Source organism: Candoia aspera, chromosome 3 (assembly GCF_035149785.1).
Source record: "Candoia aspera isolate rCanAsp1 chromosome 3, rCanAsp1.hap2, whole genome shotgun sequence".
Lineage (NCBI taxonomy): Eukaryota > Metazoa > Chordata > Lepidosauria > Squamata > Boidae > Candoia > Candoia aspera.
The window spans coordinates 186280605-186298098 of NC_086155.1; the positions used below are offsets into that span (position 1 = coordinate 186280605).

At 37.2% G+C, this 17494-nt stretch overlaps 1 protein-coding gene across 1 annotated transcript in view; it reads left to right on the forward strand.

Annotated features, from left to right (window-relative positions):
* CPQ (carboxypeptidase Q) overlaps nt 1–17494 on the forward strand; it is a 166610-nt gene that overhangs the window by 105500 nt on the left and 43616 nt on the right. The window contains exon 6 of the mRNA XM_063300259.1: nt 12603–12694. Within this exon, the coding sequence (XP_063156329.1) occupies nt 12603–12694 (92 nt within the window). The remainder of the gene's footprint in view (nt 1–12602; nt 12695–17494) is intronic.

Here is a 17494-nt window from a genome sequence, read left to right on the forward strand (position 1 = left end):
TAACACTCACTCTATGAATTGGACTATAGAGGCCATAATACCTAATGTCCATAACATTTGGAAACTTATTCCTGATCTAATAGACAATGAGTGTCAAATTAATATTAACAATTTCATGCAAAAAGTGAAAAAAAAATGTGTCACTGTAATTCAGTTGTTTGGTAGTGAATTTCAGCAGTGCAATCCAGGGGGCAAAGTCTGGGAACAAAATGTAGTCTCATGGGTCACAGGTTGCCAACCGAGGTGTTAAAATATAGTTATTACAGATTGGATCAGAGTACCTCTATTCACTGCAACATGATCACAGAAACTGCGAGGAATGAAATCTTTGGAACCTCTCACAAAGTCCTCACCAGAATGAATGGTCCTGTAAACAGGAAGGTATTTCAGCAAATGCACAAAATGAAGGGAAAGTATATACCAAATCCCTCTGGCTCAAACTCAGGGGTTAATTTAATGGCCATTCAAAATGAAACGTGACTGCTGGAGTATGAATCTGGATATGTCTGAAGCATTAAATATGAATCCTAGCTGGAGACTGACATATGAATTCAGTGACTATCCAAACAGGAGAAAGTAGTTTTTCATAGTACAAGAGTGTAATTCAATTATATTTGTTAATGGTCCTAGTTCTACATCTTCTCCCTCCCATTTTTCTCCGATCAGCCTAGAGGTATATGTCCAATAAGATTATAGTGCTCCTTTATTAATTTTTCACTAGTTACAGTGTTAGAAATATTTGCTACTGCAGATGAAGGGTGGTGTTTAAAAACAATATACCTACAAACAAATACCAGGAATAGCTCAAAATTCCTAAAAAAATCTATCTTTGAACTAAGCATTGTGTTTTTAACATGCATAATATACAATGTGACTTTCATACTATGGCCAAATTAATGATCATTTAATAAATGTTAGAACATTGCTGCAGTGACTGGTCTTAAGGATAATTGTATATTAACAAAAGTTAAGTTAGCATCCAAGAAGAGGATCTAATACTAACAACAATGATGCTCTCAGTCTAAAATCTTCATCTTGGGACTGATTCTGAACTGAGGCATGTAACCAAATTTTGAGGCTTGCTTGCATCTCGTGCCCATTATAATATCTTGCCTGATGAAGAGTTCTGGAGAATTAAAAAACTTGCATTTTTTGTGGCATTTTGTTTGATAAAGGTAGTACTGATTACAGGGCTCATGCTCCTATTGTCTTATCCAAACCTTAGACCAGTGTTTCTCAACCTTGGCAAGTTTAAGCTGTGTGGACTTCAACTCCCAGAATTCCCTAGCCAGCAAAGTAAGACAATTACAGTTCCATACACATCTTTTAAACAAACAAATAAATAATGGCAATGGAATGGCAAGTTCCACTCCTGCTATCATGTCCTCTTCACCTCATCTGCGCCCATTGATCCTACCCACAAGTTGGAGAGCAAACATAGAAATAGAAGAAGAACATTGTAAATACTCTTGTGATATATATAGATATATACGTAGATAGATGTATCTACTATACACACACACACACACACACACACATTAAAGTTAAAACACAAGATCATAAAGCAGAATTATAAGGTTTGGGCACTATATTATTTCATACACTGTATGCTATTTTTTATTCCAAAAGTTTTCATCCTATAAAAGCAAATCTTAGTTTTATTAAATATGGAAAAAATGTTGATGGGTCACTCTCTTTCTACACATCATTTCTACAAATAAGGGCACTGCCATGATTTTAGCAGCTCTCAGAAACTGAACAGATGAAATATTTACCCGGGAACTTTTGTGCTTAGCTTCATCATTCAACAGAACACAAAGTGAAAGTTGTTCACCTTGCCACTCATTGGATAATATTCTACCCAGATTTTACATGACTAATTTGTTGTAGTAGTAATTTAACCTAAATACCTAAAGCATTTCTAATGAAAACCATTCTGGATCAAGTCAGCTATTTAAGCTGGTAATTGCCAATACTACTGAAGTATTCACCGCTTTCTTTTTTTTTTTTAATCTTAAAGATGCATAGCAGGTTCCACAGATGCTGACAGTGGTTGAAACAGTCAAAGAGAATTTCAGATGTTGAGTCTGAAAAGCATTGCTTATTCATTCCATAGAAATACATTATGTAGAATAGGAAGAAGGATCTGCATCCTGGTTTGTTCCAATGAGTGGGGGAGAGAGAGATCTCCAAATCTTCAAACAAAACTGAGCTGAAGACATCTCAGAGGTGCCTTCATTCCATTCATAGGCCTAAATAAACACAAGATGTATAGAAATGTGGTCAAATTGTTCCATTGTGGTTCATTTCTACATGGATGAAACATGAAGACGTCTATATAATAGAATTGAGGATTTTCTTCATTTTTAAAAAATACAGCTTCTAGTATGGATATTTAGCTAATTCAGCATTTTGCTTTTCATTAATTATTCCGTAGTTTTATTATTTGTGTAACCTTATCAGCTCACCCTATACAATGAAAGATGGCTGTATGTACTAAATGGAAACTATTAGAAATTCCGTAATGCTTGCAAGCAGAATAATGGAAGAGGTGATGTGTGTGTACAGATGTGTATCTAAAACCAATTATTTGTTCAGCATATAGACCCTATTCTTACACCAATTCATTTTAGCTTTATTCAGTATGATTTGTTTATCAACCTGAACTGCAGAATATGTGTGGAATGGCCAAACGCTTCTTGCTTCTCCATGATTTGGCTTCCTTCTTCCACTCACATGTTTTCCCCTTTTCTTCTTGACCTGCTATGATTCATCTCCTGCTTGTTACTGTTGCCGCTCCTGGGTACAGTCATCCATCCATCCGTCCTCCCATCTCACATAAGTGACTCTGGGCGGCTTACAAGGATTAAAACACAGAAAAACGCACCACATATAACTCCCAGTACCAAAGGATAGATAATAACCCCACTCACCCCCCCCAAAAAAAACCACATCAATAACAGAGCTCATCTATCCATCTGACCCCAATGCCTGGGGAAACCCAACATTCCCAGATAGCCTCTGAGATCTAGAATTTGGTGATCTTGCTCTAGAGTAAATATGCTTCCTCTAAAGAAATTAGCAAGAGTCAATTTGGTATAGTGGTTAAAGACACTGTACTAGAAACCAGGAGACCATGAGTTCTAGTCTTGCCATAGGCCAGTGATTTTGGTCAGTCACTCTCTCTAAGCCCTAGGAAGAAGGCAATGGCTAACCTTTTGGAAATGTTACCAAGAAAACTGCAAGAACTTGTCTAGGCAGTCACCAAGAGACTGACTTGAAGCAACTCCCCCACCAAAAAAAAGAGGATAGCATTGGAGTGAGCTCTCAAAGGGCATTAGGCATGAAAGCTGGCTGAGTGACCATGGGCCAGTCACTCTCACTCAGCCCAACTCACCTCACAGGGTTGTTGCAGGGAAAATAGGAGGAGGGAGTATTAGGTATGTTAGCCACCTTGAGTTATTTATAAAAATAATAAAGGCAGGATAGAAATCAAATAAATAAATGAATAAATTACCCTCAGCTGTAATTTTGGTAGAATTGGAAAACAGTTTTCTAAACTCAACCATTCCCATGAAGTTCCCTGAAAATGAGGCATATCATAAGGCAACTCAGATCTTGCTATCTAAGGGTAAATAAAGACCTGCTTCCTTCGTGATGCAGAGAAACTAGGACAAGATCTGGAAAGGCTCCTGTCACTTTCCTAAGTTGGAAAGACTGTTTTAAAATGCTGGCAGAGCTCCTAGATTATGGAGAAAAGATAGAATAGATGATGAATAGAACTTGAGCTGATGCCAGAACTTGTTGACATAAATACATACATACTGTACAAACATATTTGAAGATTTTAAGTACTGTAATAAAAACTAATACAAACAAAACTCAGAGAAAGAAAGGAAAATAAAAAGAGAGTTAAAAATGCAAAGAAAAAGGAAGAAAAAGTAAAGAACAAAATAAAGGAAAAAAAGAAATATATAAAGAAGTGACTTCCAATCTTTACCACAACAAGTATAAACAAGTTTGGTAGTTCTTCACCTCTATAAGGTTACAAATAGATATATCTTCTTCCCATAACCCATCCCTTATCTACTGTATAAGCAAATCCATAAGACATCAACTTTTCAATCCTGGTATCAGCAAACAGTCCTTAAAGGGTTGTCAGGATTTCATTAAATCCCTTCAATTCTTTTTTGTCCCATTGCATAGGCTTCTTCGAGGCTTTAACAAGCCTCTTTTGTAAATACAATAAAAAGACATTCATCCAGGTCATTCTCTTGGTTTATCATTTGCATTTCCCCTTTAATTTTTAAAACTTAAGCCAGCATTTTTGTATATCCAGTAAAGGGTCCTTATCCAGGTTATTCTCTTGGCCCATCTCTTATGATTCCACTTTAAATACCTTCTCTGTCTTGTAATGCACACTTTTTTTTAATCCAATATTTCTGATTCCACTATTTCCACATCAAACAAGATTTGTTTCACATCTGTCATTCCTTAATTAACATCCTTTAAACATAGTCTATCCATAGAAGCAGACTATGGGTTAGGGTTCGGGTTTGGGTTGATATTGTTGATATTGTAGCTATTAATTTCAGGCCCCATTCTTCAAAGATCTCCTTTAATATTTCAAATGTTACAGTGTTTTGTGTCATTTTGTAAATCCCAATCCTAATCAAAACCAAAGGCAGGGGTTTTTTTTCTTTTTGCCTGGAATCTTTAGTCCCCTCTAGTGTCCAATTTAAATCATTAGGTCTCTAATCTCTGTTATGATTTACCATAGACAAAATAATTCTGGTTCTCATGAAAAGGTGTTCACTTTATATAGTTAGTTCCAAACTCTTATAGTAAAAGTTTCAATATTCCTAATTTGTCTGGACCCTAAATTTGTTTATAACTTTCTTGGTTTAAAATATTTAGCTTGCTGCAATTTATTTCAAATTCTTTAAGTTCTTAAACTTGTAGTTAATTTTTATTTTGTTCAGAAATGAAGATAGACTCACCAGGTGGCTTTTCAAACTTGTCAATCCAAAGATCTTTAATAGCTTTAAGATGGTTAGATAAGCAATTTCTGAAAGTGGTCATGAAATTAGAAGGCTCTGCCTCAGTTGTGAGCTTGATGATTAATTCCTTCATCTCCCAGCACTCAAACCCACAGGAGACCACTGTCCTGTGGTCTCCTCACGAGGAACAGTCATCTGGAACACATGTGGGAAATATCCCATCCTCTCCTTGTCCAGAGAGCTTCCCAATAACTGGTCTATTCACCAGTTCTTCGGTCTTTGCCTTGGTCGTTGTCTCCACTCTCCATAGAGGTATGTGTAGCTCATCATGCCTCCACTGGAAGTCCAGAAGATGTTGACATTCTGAGGCACTGTGCAAGAAAGTATATGTAAGAATACTGCCCAGAAAGTAGCCAAAATGTGTAAGGAGCTGAAATTTCCTGCTTGGGTTTAAAGACTAGGAGGAAATCATAAAGGTCTCTAATCTGTATTTGAGACAATCATGATTTCTTGTTCTTTGCTCTCAGTCAAGTCACATCCCATAGGCTGCTTAAGGCAGATGCATATTCCTCTGACTACTGTCCATTTAAAATTTCAGCAGAATATCTCAGAGGTGGTCAAAAGGAAGCAACCTTCATCTGTGGATACCCTGACCATTGCTGAAAAAGCTTTAATTATTGTGATCATGGGGTATTTACTTATCATGGAGGAAATGACAAGGTCAAATAATTCCAGAGTACATCATCTTAGAGATTCTTGCAAACTTAGTTTATTGTGTTCATGTTGTTCTTTGTTTAGAAAACTGGTCTTTCTGAGATCAGATTAGCCTCTCACTTGGTTTCTCACTTACTCACATGACATCCAGGTGGGAAGTGTTCTTTTTTAAAAATAGTTATGGTTGGGCTGAATGCCACCTGTGCAAAAGTCAATGGGATAGGGGCATGTCTTTTAATTCAGATTCAAACCACATTCCTCAGCCAGATGGGTGTTTCTTTTCCCTTTACTACTCTGGATTTCCGCAGAGGTTGGATGAAACCATGCTTTGAATCTGGGCTGAAGTTCCAATTCCGTAATTACAGAGGTCATCTTTACCTCAAGGTTGATAGTTCTGGAGATTAATAGCTGCAAAAAGCATATATCTTTAGAAGATGTTTTCTTGGCAGCAAGGTAAGGGGAAACATATCACAGTGCATCTTTAGTTTAATGGTTACCAAATATAAATATGGATACAAAATGAGAGGGGACCATACTTGGGGATGAAGGCCCTTCTTAATTATTTGACCTCCAGAAGTTCCTTTGCTTGTCTTTACATATGAACGGTTGTGCTGTACTATTTTCCCACAACACCAGATATAACCCAGGATCACTTGCATTAAGATTCCTCTGTTCCAAGTATGATGTGAATGGGGAGGCAGCTTCAGAGCCATCCATTGATGTGCTATTTCAGTTCTCAATTTGTCTTTTCTAATTTAGCGGCCTCAAACTATAGGAAGGCTGCTGAGAATCAACATAGTGGAGAAGATGTTTACTAGAATACAAGGGAAGAATTTCCTGCTAGGGGCATACAGTATAGTACCTACACGACTGTGAGGATCTTTCCACACAAGGGCCAAGAGGAAAGAAACAGTTTCAGTTTCTCATTTTGTGAATGTGCCCACCTTGGTTTCTTGAACTTGTGAATGCTTTTGAAAAAGTTTGCGCTATGATTGGCATGAATTTTGGCACACATTTCTCTAAACATAGGCATTTTGCTTGCATGTTGTCTAATGTGCATAGTTTGTACAACCAAGCTTCCCTAATAATAGGGAATTTAACAGACTTCTTAATACACATTTTTAAAATTGGCAAACTCTCATGATAAATCAGAGGACTGAGAATTTTGAATTTATATATTGATTCAACAGTGTGAAAGTAGGTGATGTGTATTCAGATGAGAAACACATTCTTCCCTGGCTACATTCCTACTATCCTTCTTTTCTAGCCTTTCCTTAATCTGGGGCCTTCCAAATACTTTTAGAATTGCCAGCCAGAAGAAAAAAGGGAAAGTATACTTATTGCAGTAATAGCAATCCTGACATCACCAGTTATATATATTTCAAGCTTATACATTTTAGAATATAGAATATTGGGTAAACAATATTTTCTCCTTTTTTAAACTGTTTCTCAGTAACATCTTAGTAGCATCTTGTCCATTAAAAAGTCAGGCTTTCCACTGTGTATGGAAATGGAGCATAGAATTCATGTTGGTTTTCTTATCATTTCTCCTCCTGCAAAGTGCAAACATCTGAATTAGAAAATGAGAATTTTCAGCCCTTGTTTCGTCCTACTCCCTTGGCTACAAAATGTAAAGTGGGATTGGGCCTGGATCCAAAAGCCCCAAACCTTACATCAAAGTGAGAAAAGTATTGTTACTCTGTTGTGATGCAAGCTCCACCCCACGCACACAAGCATGCAACTCACAACTCTTGTACAAAATGGGAGGAGTGTGCATTACAGTGGTGCAATGCTTCCTTTGTCATTTGACTCCTCTTGACCTCCCCGCCCCCCCCACGACTCTGACTCTTTTCTAGGGTGTTCAATAGTGACGTACAAATTATCATTACATGGCTGAGTATAGATTCTGCACTCCCAGTAAACATGTCAGAAACAGCCTGGTGCTGAAGAACTTACAGTCTCTTCACTCTCCTGTTTAACTTTACCAGATGGCTCTTGGCATTCAGAAGCAGCCATTGCATCAGTGTTCTCTCTCTCTCTCTCTGTGTGTGTGTGTGTGTGTGTGTGTGTAATTATATAGAGATGGAGTCTGAGAGAAAATGTTCTAGGAGGCCTCAAGCTAGATGAAGGTGGTGTCACTGAGAGGAAGAGAAAATTGTATTAAAAGTATGAATTGAGTAGTAAATCTCTATACTTCACTCAGAAAAGCACAGGAACAGAATGGCAATGGCAGAGCTGGGTCTAGTTTAAAGGTCAACAGTGTTATGCTTCTGTCATAATTCTTATGACGTAAGAAACATAACAGTGTTATGTTTCTTTCTCCAATAAGGATAAAGGAAACATGAAGTTTTTTCTGGTCTGGAACAGACTCACAGCACATCTATGGATTTTAAATAACCCAAGCTGAGAAAAAAGAAGAGTGAAATTGAGCACTTTTTATGGAGAAAGAGATTATGTAGAACAGTGGTGGCCAACTTCGTAGACTTGGGGTTGGGTACAACTTCCATGGTCAGAAGCTTTTAGGGGAAGGCTGATATCTTAGTGGCAGAGAATCAGCTCTGAATGCAGAAAGTCCCAGGTTAATTCCAGGCATAACCAGTTTTAAAAATTAAGATTCACAGAGTGGCTAATGGGAGAGACCTTTGCTTGCCACCTCAAAAACTGCTTCCAGTCAGAGTAAACAAGATTGAGATAGAGGGGAAAATGGCTTGATATAATTTGCTTTTCGAGAATTCTAGGTCATGTTGAGAATATTTGAAGTCAGGATAGAGACAGGAAGAAACTTCAAAGCCAGAAGAATCAGTGTTGCTAACTGATCAGGTGGATGAACAAATTTGATTCAAAGGATCAGGAAAGAGGTGCAAAAATAAAAACAAAAAAATACTGAAGGCAGGGTAAGCTGTTACCTTGGGTCCTGCAGGCACAGGGATCCTGCCAAGCTCTCCCCTTGTCCTCTCACTCTTTGCCCCATGCCTTCAAGAAACTTGATTATATGGGGTAGGGCTACCATATCTGGGCTGCAAAAATCCAGAGCACCACCAGATGGCAGCAAATGGAATTTTATATGGTGTTGAATGACATAATAATTCTGTGTCTCCACATTTGGCAATGTGGTGATTTCATTGAGGGCAAGTGAGGGTACTAAACAGGTCAACACATTTTTCATAAGGAAAGCAGTTGTATATTTGAGAATTGAATAAAAGCCAGCAAGGTTTACTTTCTCCCAATTTGGTGTTAGGTTTCAACTGCCAGGATTTATATGATTTGGACAGGGTATCACTGAAACAACTCCCTTGATAGCTAGGAAGTCAAAATCAAACCCACTTGGAGGGCAAAAGCTGGACTAGAAAGTAGAAACTCTTAACTGTCACCAGGAGTCAAGTTAGACTTGAAGGCATCTTCTTCTTTGTCTTCCTTTTTTAGTTTGCAGTAGTTATTGTTAAGCTGAGAGTTCAAGTTTAATGTTTGTTGACATCTTTGTCTTAGGAAAGTTCTCCATAGCACCTTCTCATATTGTTATTTTTCCTCCCACATAGCGCAGCTATTGCCTCAGCACCAATTATTCTCAAGTGTACTTCTAACCTTTTTCCAGTCTTATGTCTATTCCTGTCTATTAATCTTTAATTGACTAATTACTTTACTAAAGGGAAGATGTCCAGCACCAAAAGTCTTCAGCTTGTCTCTTGACACATCTCTTTTCCCTTTATATACCATGTTGTTTTTCAGATTTATCTAGTACTTCATCAAATGCCCTGAGCCTGCAGCAATTTTATTTATTTATTTGTTTATTTGTTTATTTATTTATTCGATATGGCCACCCATCTCAGCTACCCATTTAAAAACAGAATAAAAACATAGTAAAAAACCAACAAGTTTTAAAACAGCAAAAATAACATAAAATAGCAACTGAGAAACTCAGTTAACACAACCAAGACCAAGCAACAAGCTCAACCATACTATCAGGGGCCCAGACTTATTTATGCCTTCTCTGTCTTGTCAGGGCCTTCTTCTGTGGCTCTTTAAAAACCAAATCTAGTAGCTTCTTCCTCCATGATGTTAAAAAAGAAACTCTTTTCTCCTAGTCTTGAAATATCAAAGCACTTCTCATAATCAGGCTTTCCTCACAACTTCCATGGAGAAGCCTGTTCAAACCACAGCACCCACATCTTCAGAGGTCTTCTTGCTTATTTATAATCTCTGTCTACTCAAGCCAAAAATAACTGATTTGAAAACTGATCCTTTTGGTTCCCATTCTTGGCTAGTGCCTCACAGAATAACTTCTCCCTCTCTTCTTCCTAGCTGAGCCTTGAGAAACCGTTGTCTTCCTTTCTGGTAAATGCAGTATTCTACTGTACACTCTAGATTTAGAAAGTTGGATTAAATTGTTAGAAAGAGAAGACTTGGCTGGAGTATTTCCTGGCTAGGTCAATTGACCCAATGAATTAAAACATCATCACAGTAATATTTTTGATTCTGAATATTGTGGGAAAGCAGATTTTATTTATTGCATTCCCTGCAGAGAGTTGTATTTTAACCTTGCATTTGACATATGAGGCAAAGGCTGTTGTAATAAAAATGTGTCTAAATATGTAGCCACTGGGCTTTACTTTCTTCATACAAGTTATAGATAGACTGGTGTAGTGTCATGAGGCGGTTTTTAAAAGGTGTCAAATAAGTTTCCACTCAGACTGTTAAATACTAGTGGCAGTCAGGGAATTTCTTACGTCTTGTGAAATCAGATCATTCCTCCCCCTCCCCTCCTGGAATGGAAATGGCAAGAGAACTACCAAAAGTGAATAAGCAATCCTAATGAAACATGTCATATGTATCCTACCTATATTCTATTTCAACTCTACGAATGGACTTGAAAGAAATCAAACCATAGATCAGTAATGAAACAAAGTAAGAACCTCAAGAAAGCTGGAATAATTCCTTTTCTTAATCTTCTCAGTCTAATATTAATATAAAATTTACATGTCATATGTAACCCATACCTCTGTTTCCATCCCAACCAACAAAAGGGAGAATTGCATGGATTTTGAAAAGTCATGCCCATATAAACTTTTTATAGGCAGACCAGAATTTGCTTCTTATTTGTACTGCCCAACAAGGTCTACCCACCATAGTTGCCCATAACTGATTTTGGACTAGGGTTTCATGAGAGCTCATTTTGGTTTATCAAACATCTCTTTAGACTTAGTATGCTTTATGTGACCAACTATAGGTAAGCAAATCATGACTTAGTACAAGCAAACCCAGTTATTACAAAGCAAACCCAGTTATTGCTTTGTATGAAATACAGATCCATTTTACTTGTGTGTCTCATCTGGCCATGCACAGAACCTGTTGAAAGAGGATTTAGTACATGCCTTGCTTGGGCTGAATCTAATACAGATGGGCTTACATTAGGTAGCTTTCAAATGGCTTGTATTTAATTTTAAGATTATACCTCCACAGATGTGTTTAAAATACAAATGACCTTGCCTTGCACTCTTTTTGAACTGGTGCTGTTGCGGTTAAAAAACTTTATACTCTACAGGAATGCTTTAGAAACTCTTAACATTTAGCTTCAAAAAAACATCTTTTCTCTTGTGAATCTGGACTGGAAGAAGCAGGGGACTATCAGCTTTGTCACACAACAACCCACTGGAGATACAAACAAATATACTTCCTGGGGTTCTGCATCCTTACTCTTCATTGCCACAATTTGCAAACTTTATGCTGGGAAATATTGATAGACGACAGCACAAGCAGTCCCTTTCCTCTTGATGCAGGAGCACATGGAAGAAAAACAGCCAGAATGTTTGGCTGGCTGCCATAGAGGCAGCAAATAGTAAGCCCTTCTGTAGGAGCAACAGGGGCCTTCAGGAAATGTTCTAGAAGGCTTTGTTTGTTTTTGGATCCTATGATTAGTTCACAGTTTGCAAACCAGGAACAGCAGGAGCTCTTAACCATACCCTTCCAGGAGTTATTTATCTCTTCTTCCTCCCCAGACCATTTTCCCCCACTATAACCTAAACCAAAACACATTCTTTCTACACAATTGGAGCAGACCTACATTTTTAACAAATTGGTTGCCATTGTATGCAACTTAAGCCTGAAAGCAAGGAAGATTTCAACCCTGGTATCACCTAGCCATCACAATGGTCCTAAATCCTTAACACAGACCACCTTTATATCACACTACAATAACTGGGCGTTGCTATAAATCGTTAGTTCAGAAATGCTGAAAGGTGTAGAAAAATGATGGGGAACAAAAATCAGAATGGAATAGCAGGGCTAGGAGTGGAGAAACCCTGTGATGGAGTGGACTGTGGAGAAAGAAGAAAGCAGGTAGAAGGAGGAAAGGTAGAAAGATTTGAGTGTGTGCTTAAAGGGGCAGAGAAAAAAGGAGAAATTGGTTGGATTGTGTCATGAGCACTGATGGTGAGCAGGAGGGGGCCCTTATCCAGGGGGGAAAACGCATGCGTAGTACTGAGGAGTTAAGCAGCCATTCAAAGAGACACAGATCAGACCCGCCTTGACTTTGGGGTTTATCTGTCTGGGTTTTTCCCACGCTTCTTCAGTTTGTTCGGATTTTCTGTCTAATGTAGCAGTAATAAACACTAGAGACCTATTCCTTGTCTCAGCATGGTTCCTGGCTGTTAGGACAGATTGTGAACCAAAATGGGATGGGGTGGAGATTTCAGGAACAGTGCAGAGAGAGGAAAAGGTGAGAAACAAAAAGATTAGGAGGAGAGGCATTTAAAATAAATTACTTTCCATTATAGGCAAAATGTAAATTTTCTCCTAATGCACTAAGTAGGCTCCTTGGGTTACTAAAAAGGTGAAAGATGCTTTCGGTGCTGAGAAGAGAGAAATGTTTGCTTATTTCCTGTCTAATAACAGGACTCCACCCCAAAAGAACTCTGCGTTTGGTGCTTTGGACTGGAGAAGAACAAGGGGGAGTTGGAGCCGAACAATACTACAAGCTACATAAAGTAAGCGACCTGATGGAATAATATATTTTTAATTCTTTGGATTTGTTGATTGTTTTTTATATCATTGTTTTATGGTTTTCATTGTACACTGCCTAGAGTCACATTTTTCCTGAAGTGGGCAGCCATATAAATTCGATGAATAAAATAAATATTACTTCATTTTATTAGCAGTCTTCCCTGCAGTTCTCACTTGTGAGCTGGAAGGAGTTGGAAGGAAAAAGAAATCAAGCAGTCATAATCATATTATGGTTTGGCCTTGGAAACTCTGCTTATATTCTCAGAGAAAATACATTACGATATGGGGTATAGAGAACAATAGGCTAAACTTGATATTGTTCTAACCTCTGATGAACTTAACCAGGATTTATGCAACTAACAAATGTTCTGGTATAACACTCCATGCTGGATTATAAACCAGCCACACAAACTGGGTTTGTACAACATGCTAGATTAAACCGTCATTAGCTAGTCTCTGGTCTCTCTGTGTTGTAAACACAGCCATCAAGTTGATAATCTGGATTGGTACTGAAATATCAAAATCAACATTCCAGAATCAGAAGAAGGATTGTTTGAGATAGAATTCCAAATTACAATTTGCATTAAGCATTATTTATGTCCCAATCTTATTAATAAAACTTGATTTGTCCAGTTGTCCTCATTTACCTATTTTCCCTGAGAATCTCCCCATTTGCTCAAACAATGGTCTTCAAAGATGGAGTAACATCTAAGCCTACAGTCCCCAATGTTGCACCCAGGGCTGCCAATATACCCATAAGGCCCTCCCTTAGTACGCCAGCCTCTTGCCCCACTTCAGTTTTTACACCTTGAACAAAAATAATTTAAAAAACGGAAAAGCGCTATGCTGTCTCCAGCACCATCTTGATTTCCAAAAGTGCACCAAATGGATTCTGTAAGCTTCCCTAGAAAATACAGATGAAAGTCCAGTGCTTTGGAAGTTTACTTTCCTGCTAGAAGACAAAGAAAGATAAACAAGGGTGGTTGGGAGTACCAGCATGAGGTTCTGCTAGAGAGCTGGCAGGTAATATTCTGGACATGGGGTACTTTATAGCTGCTTATATTCTTTCTGGTTATCATTCTCAGTGGGCAAGATCTCTCTACCAGCCATTTTGCAAGAAATGTTTGTCCTTGAAATTCCAGATGTGCCCATCAGTGCAAAAGAGTAATTAATCCTCTTTAGAATCCTCTTCTAAACCATAGTCACAATGTAATATCAAGCTACAGTTTTCCCACATTAATTCTGAGGACCTTTCCTTCCCAGCTATAATTCAAATTAAAATGCTGTTCCCCTTGGCTATAAGATTTAGAAGGAAAACATGTCCTTTATTACTAATTGGAGTACCAGTACTGTTTGCAGGTGCACAATTTTCTTTGGAGAATAGTTGGGGAATGAATTAACCCTACACTCAGCTTGCATGAGGTACTAAATGAAAACAGCAGGCTCTTGCACTTGTTATTTAATTTTTTTTTAAAAAAAAACCTTTAACAACCAGACTATTAAAGAAAGTATCTGATTTAGCCCTTAACTTGCTAATGATGTATATTCTTAATATTTTATGCCTTGGAAGGAGAAAATAACCATATCTGTGTATAGACTTTATATGACCTTCCTTGAAAATTATAAAGTTTTTTCTGTTGGGCCTGGACATTTTGGATATCATCAATGCTTTCCAGAAATAATTAAGTTCTTGTGATTTGTGGATGGAAAAAAAAAGGTGAGCAAAACATGTTTTATATTTCACTTATGTGAGAAGTACATTTTACAATATGTTGGACTGAAATCAACAGAGTTGTTTTTATAAAAGGTTTAGGATTTAATGTGCATTTTAGCCATAGAGAATGATGCATATTCTTAACATCAGTAATGTTTTTATGATGTACTTCTAAAATTTAAAAAATGAGTTAAAAGACCGTAGGATGGCATCTCATTCCTGTGGAATTTATTCACAATTATCTCTTCAAAGCATTATATGGCATGAGGGGTAACTTAATAGAATTGTCTCAGAGCCAAATATGATTATTATATAAACATTTCATAGCTTAATTTGATTTTAACTGTTTGCAATACTTACTCAAACATTACGGAAATAAACATTCAGCACAAGTGTCTTTTATGTTTAGTTGATGGTTGCAAAGTATTTGTGTGTGATTTGAAGGCTCAGACAAAAATATTTGCCATTTTCTTAAGCATAAATACTCACACACACAAGCACACACATTTTATTCGTTAAAAAGTGCCTGTTTAGAAAACTTTGCCCTCACTCTGAAATGATTTCATTTGCATTCAGGAACATTTCTTAGGCCAAGAGTAATGAACCTCTGGCTCTGCAGGTTACTGGAACTGAACTTCTGTCGGCTTCAACCAGCATGGTCAGGATGATGAAAACTGTAGTCCAGTAACATCTCAAGGGCCACAACTTCATCACCCCTCATTTGGCCAAATCTGATTGGCTTTGTAACATTGAAATGATATTTCATTCACTGTTTTGAAGGAGTCCAACAAAGTGCAAATGAACACATGGAGAGGAGGAAGGGAATTGCATCTAGTGCCTCTATCTTAAATCTCTATGCACGTAGCACACCTATTTTACATTTTTTTTAATGCTCACTTACCCTCCCATGACTCAAATGGGCCAAAAAGTTCCATCCCAGATCAAGTGGCACTGCTCCAGTAGACATCTCTTATGGCATGCAGAGGCTAGTCTTTTTTTAAATAAAGAAAAAAGTATATAGATAATTTATTCAAAAAAATGCATCTGTGACCAAAAATTGAAAGGAAAAGATTGAGCATGCTCCTGGCATTTCCCTTCTCCAAATTGTCCCTCCAGCAAAAGGCCTTTTTCTCAGCAACAGCAACATAAAGATGCTAGGGTTTATTACATTCATTTGTGTATAATATTTATTCTGCCCTATACAGCTATTGAATTTTTCCCTTGCTGTCACTTTCTAGTAGACTAATTTTTCCTTGCTTGCCAAAGAGTTTGTATTTCTGTGCTGCTGCTAATCTTATTTATTGAAAATTTGACAGGGAAATGTTATAAATAGTTCCATTTTATATTCTAAGTATGAAAAGAATTGCCTAAATAATAGAGGGGGCTAGGAAAGAGTCCTTGGGCATTACTAAATCAAATCCGAATACTGCAAACATCCATTGGAGCGGGGAGAAAGTTGCCTTGGGGGAGATGGGAAGAAATCAGCAAGAAAAAAAAAAGTGCTTTTGGAGGAATATTCCCATCCTTCTCTAGATATCAAATTTGATCTGTTATAATTATGGTATATTTGGCCATATATCTACCAGCAGGAAAGTCTAATAAGCATTCTGTGGCAAAAACAAATAAACAGATTAATGTTGTAAATAATCCGTTAGCATTAAAAACATCTTAACTTTTTACAGAGTTGTAGCCCATATTTCTGAGAAATGGTTTCCTAGAACAGAATACTTCTTGTAGCTAGTAATTACTTGAATTGCAGAGGCATATGATCCATCATTTAAACTTGAAACCTTTACATTTTAAAGGTTATTTTTAAGAGTGATTGGATAGCTCATTAAAAGGGGTGGTTTTATTATGAGCTTGGCAGATTGCAAAAGAGAACATAATTATTTTCTCTTAAAAGAGTAATATTAGCAAGAGGTAGATGTTACGGCAGAGCATCAATAATAAGATAGCCTGGATCTTCCTTTATGAAGTCTACTCTTCTATTCATTTTCTTTTGCTTCTGTAAGTATGAAAATCCCTTCAAATAAATAGCCTTTATTAATTAATATTGGGAATGTACAAATTATGGTAAATGTCAGAAACTACATGCATATTGGTGTGTCCTAATAATTGAAAAGGCCATGGCAAACGTCACATAATGTTCTTTAAAAAAACAGCAGAATATAATAACCATCAGAGAAGATGAGTAAACAATCCAAACAAGCTTATCAATGCTATCAAACTGTCATTGACCAGTGCATCTCAAGAATCCCAAATACTCTTTAGACCAAATTGATATCAGCTTTTTCCAAGACAGGAACTGTCTTGGTTTTTAGTCATTGCCTTCCACGTATAATTTTTGCATTGCAGGTATCCACATGAATCCATTCATTCAAACCAATTAATGTCAATAATAGTAATTTTAAATATTTTAATTTCCTTGGATACATTTTGACTGTAATATATGGAGGATAGATTTTTCTTGAGATTATTGTAGATTGATTATCTGCCTGATTTTCTTCTGCCTCAGTAAACTAGGAACACCTCTTGCATATAAAATAACAATTCACCAGACATTCCTATGGTCCAAGTAAGTCAATGGCCAGGATGTTAGTGCAGCTTAATTAGAATTCTTATTCACCAGCAATAGCAAAGCTTAGAAGAAAATAACAGCATTCTGGAACGTGGCAGCTTTGTCAGCATTTCCCTTGGATTGATGGGAATGACCCCAGCACACATACTGCTGCTGCTGCTGCTGCTAGTAAAATAGCAATATTTGTATATTGTTCTTCTTCCCTTAGTGGTATGCAAAAAAATACTAATAATGAAACAATCTTCAGCAGAAACAATTGATTTATTAAAAAAATCAATAATGAAACAAGACAGTGAAAAGCAATTAATGTAAAACAATTAAAGTTCATTTAAAAGGCCATCAGAGATTGGAGTTGTTGTCACCATGCCTAGGCCAAGATGTGCAAGCACTTCTTCAGTTGTGTTTAAAAACAAAAAGCATGGTGGCCAGCTTTGCTTCCTCCTAGGACAAAGTTTCAGTGACAGGACACTGCCACCAAGAAGGACCTTCTGC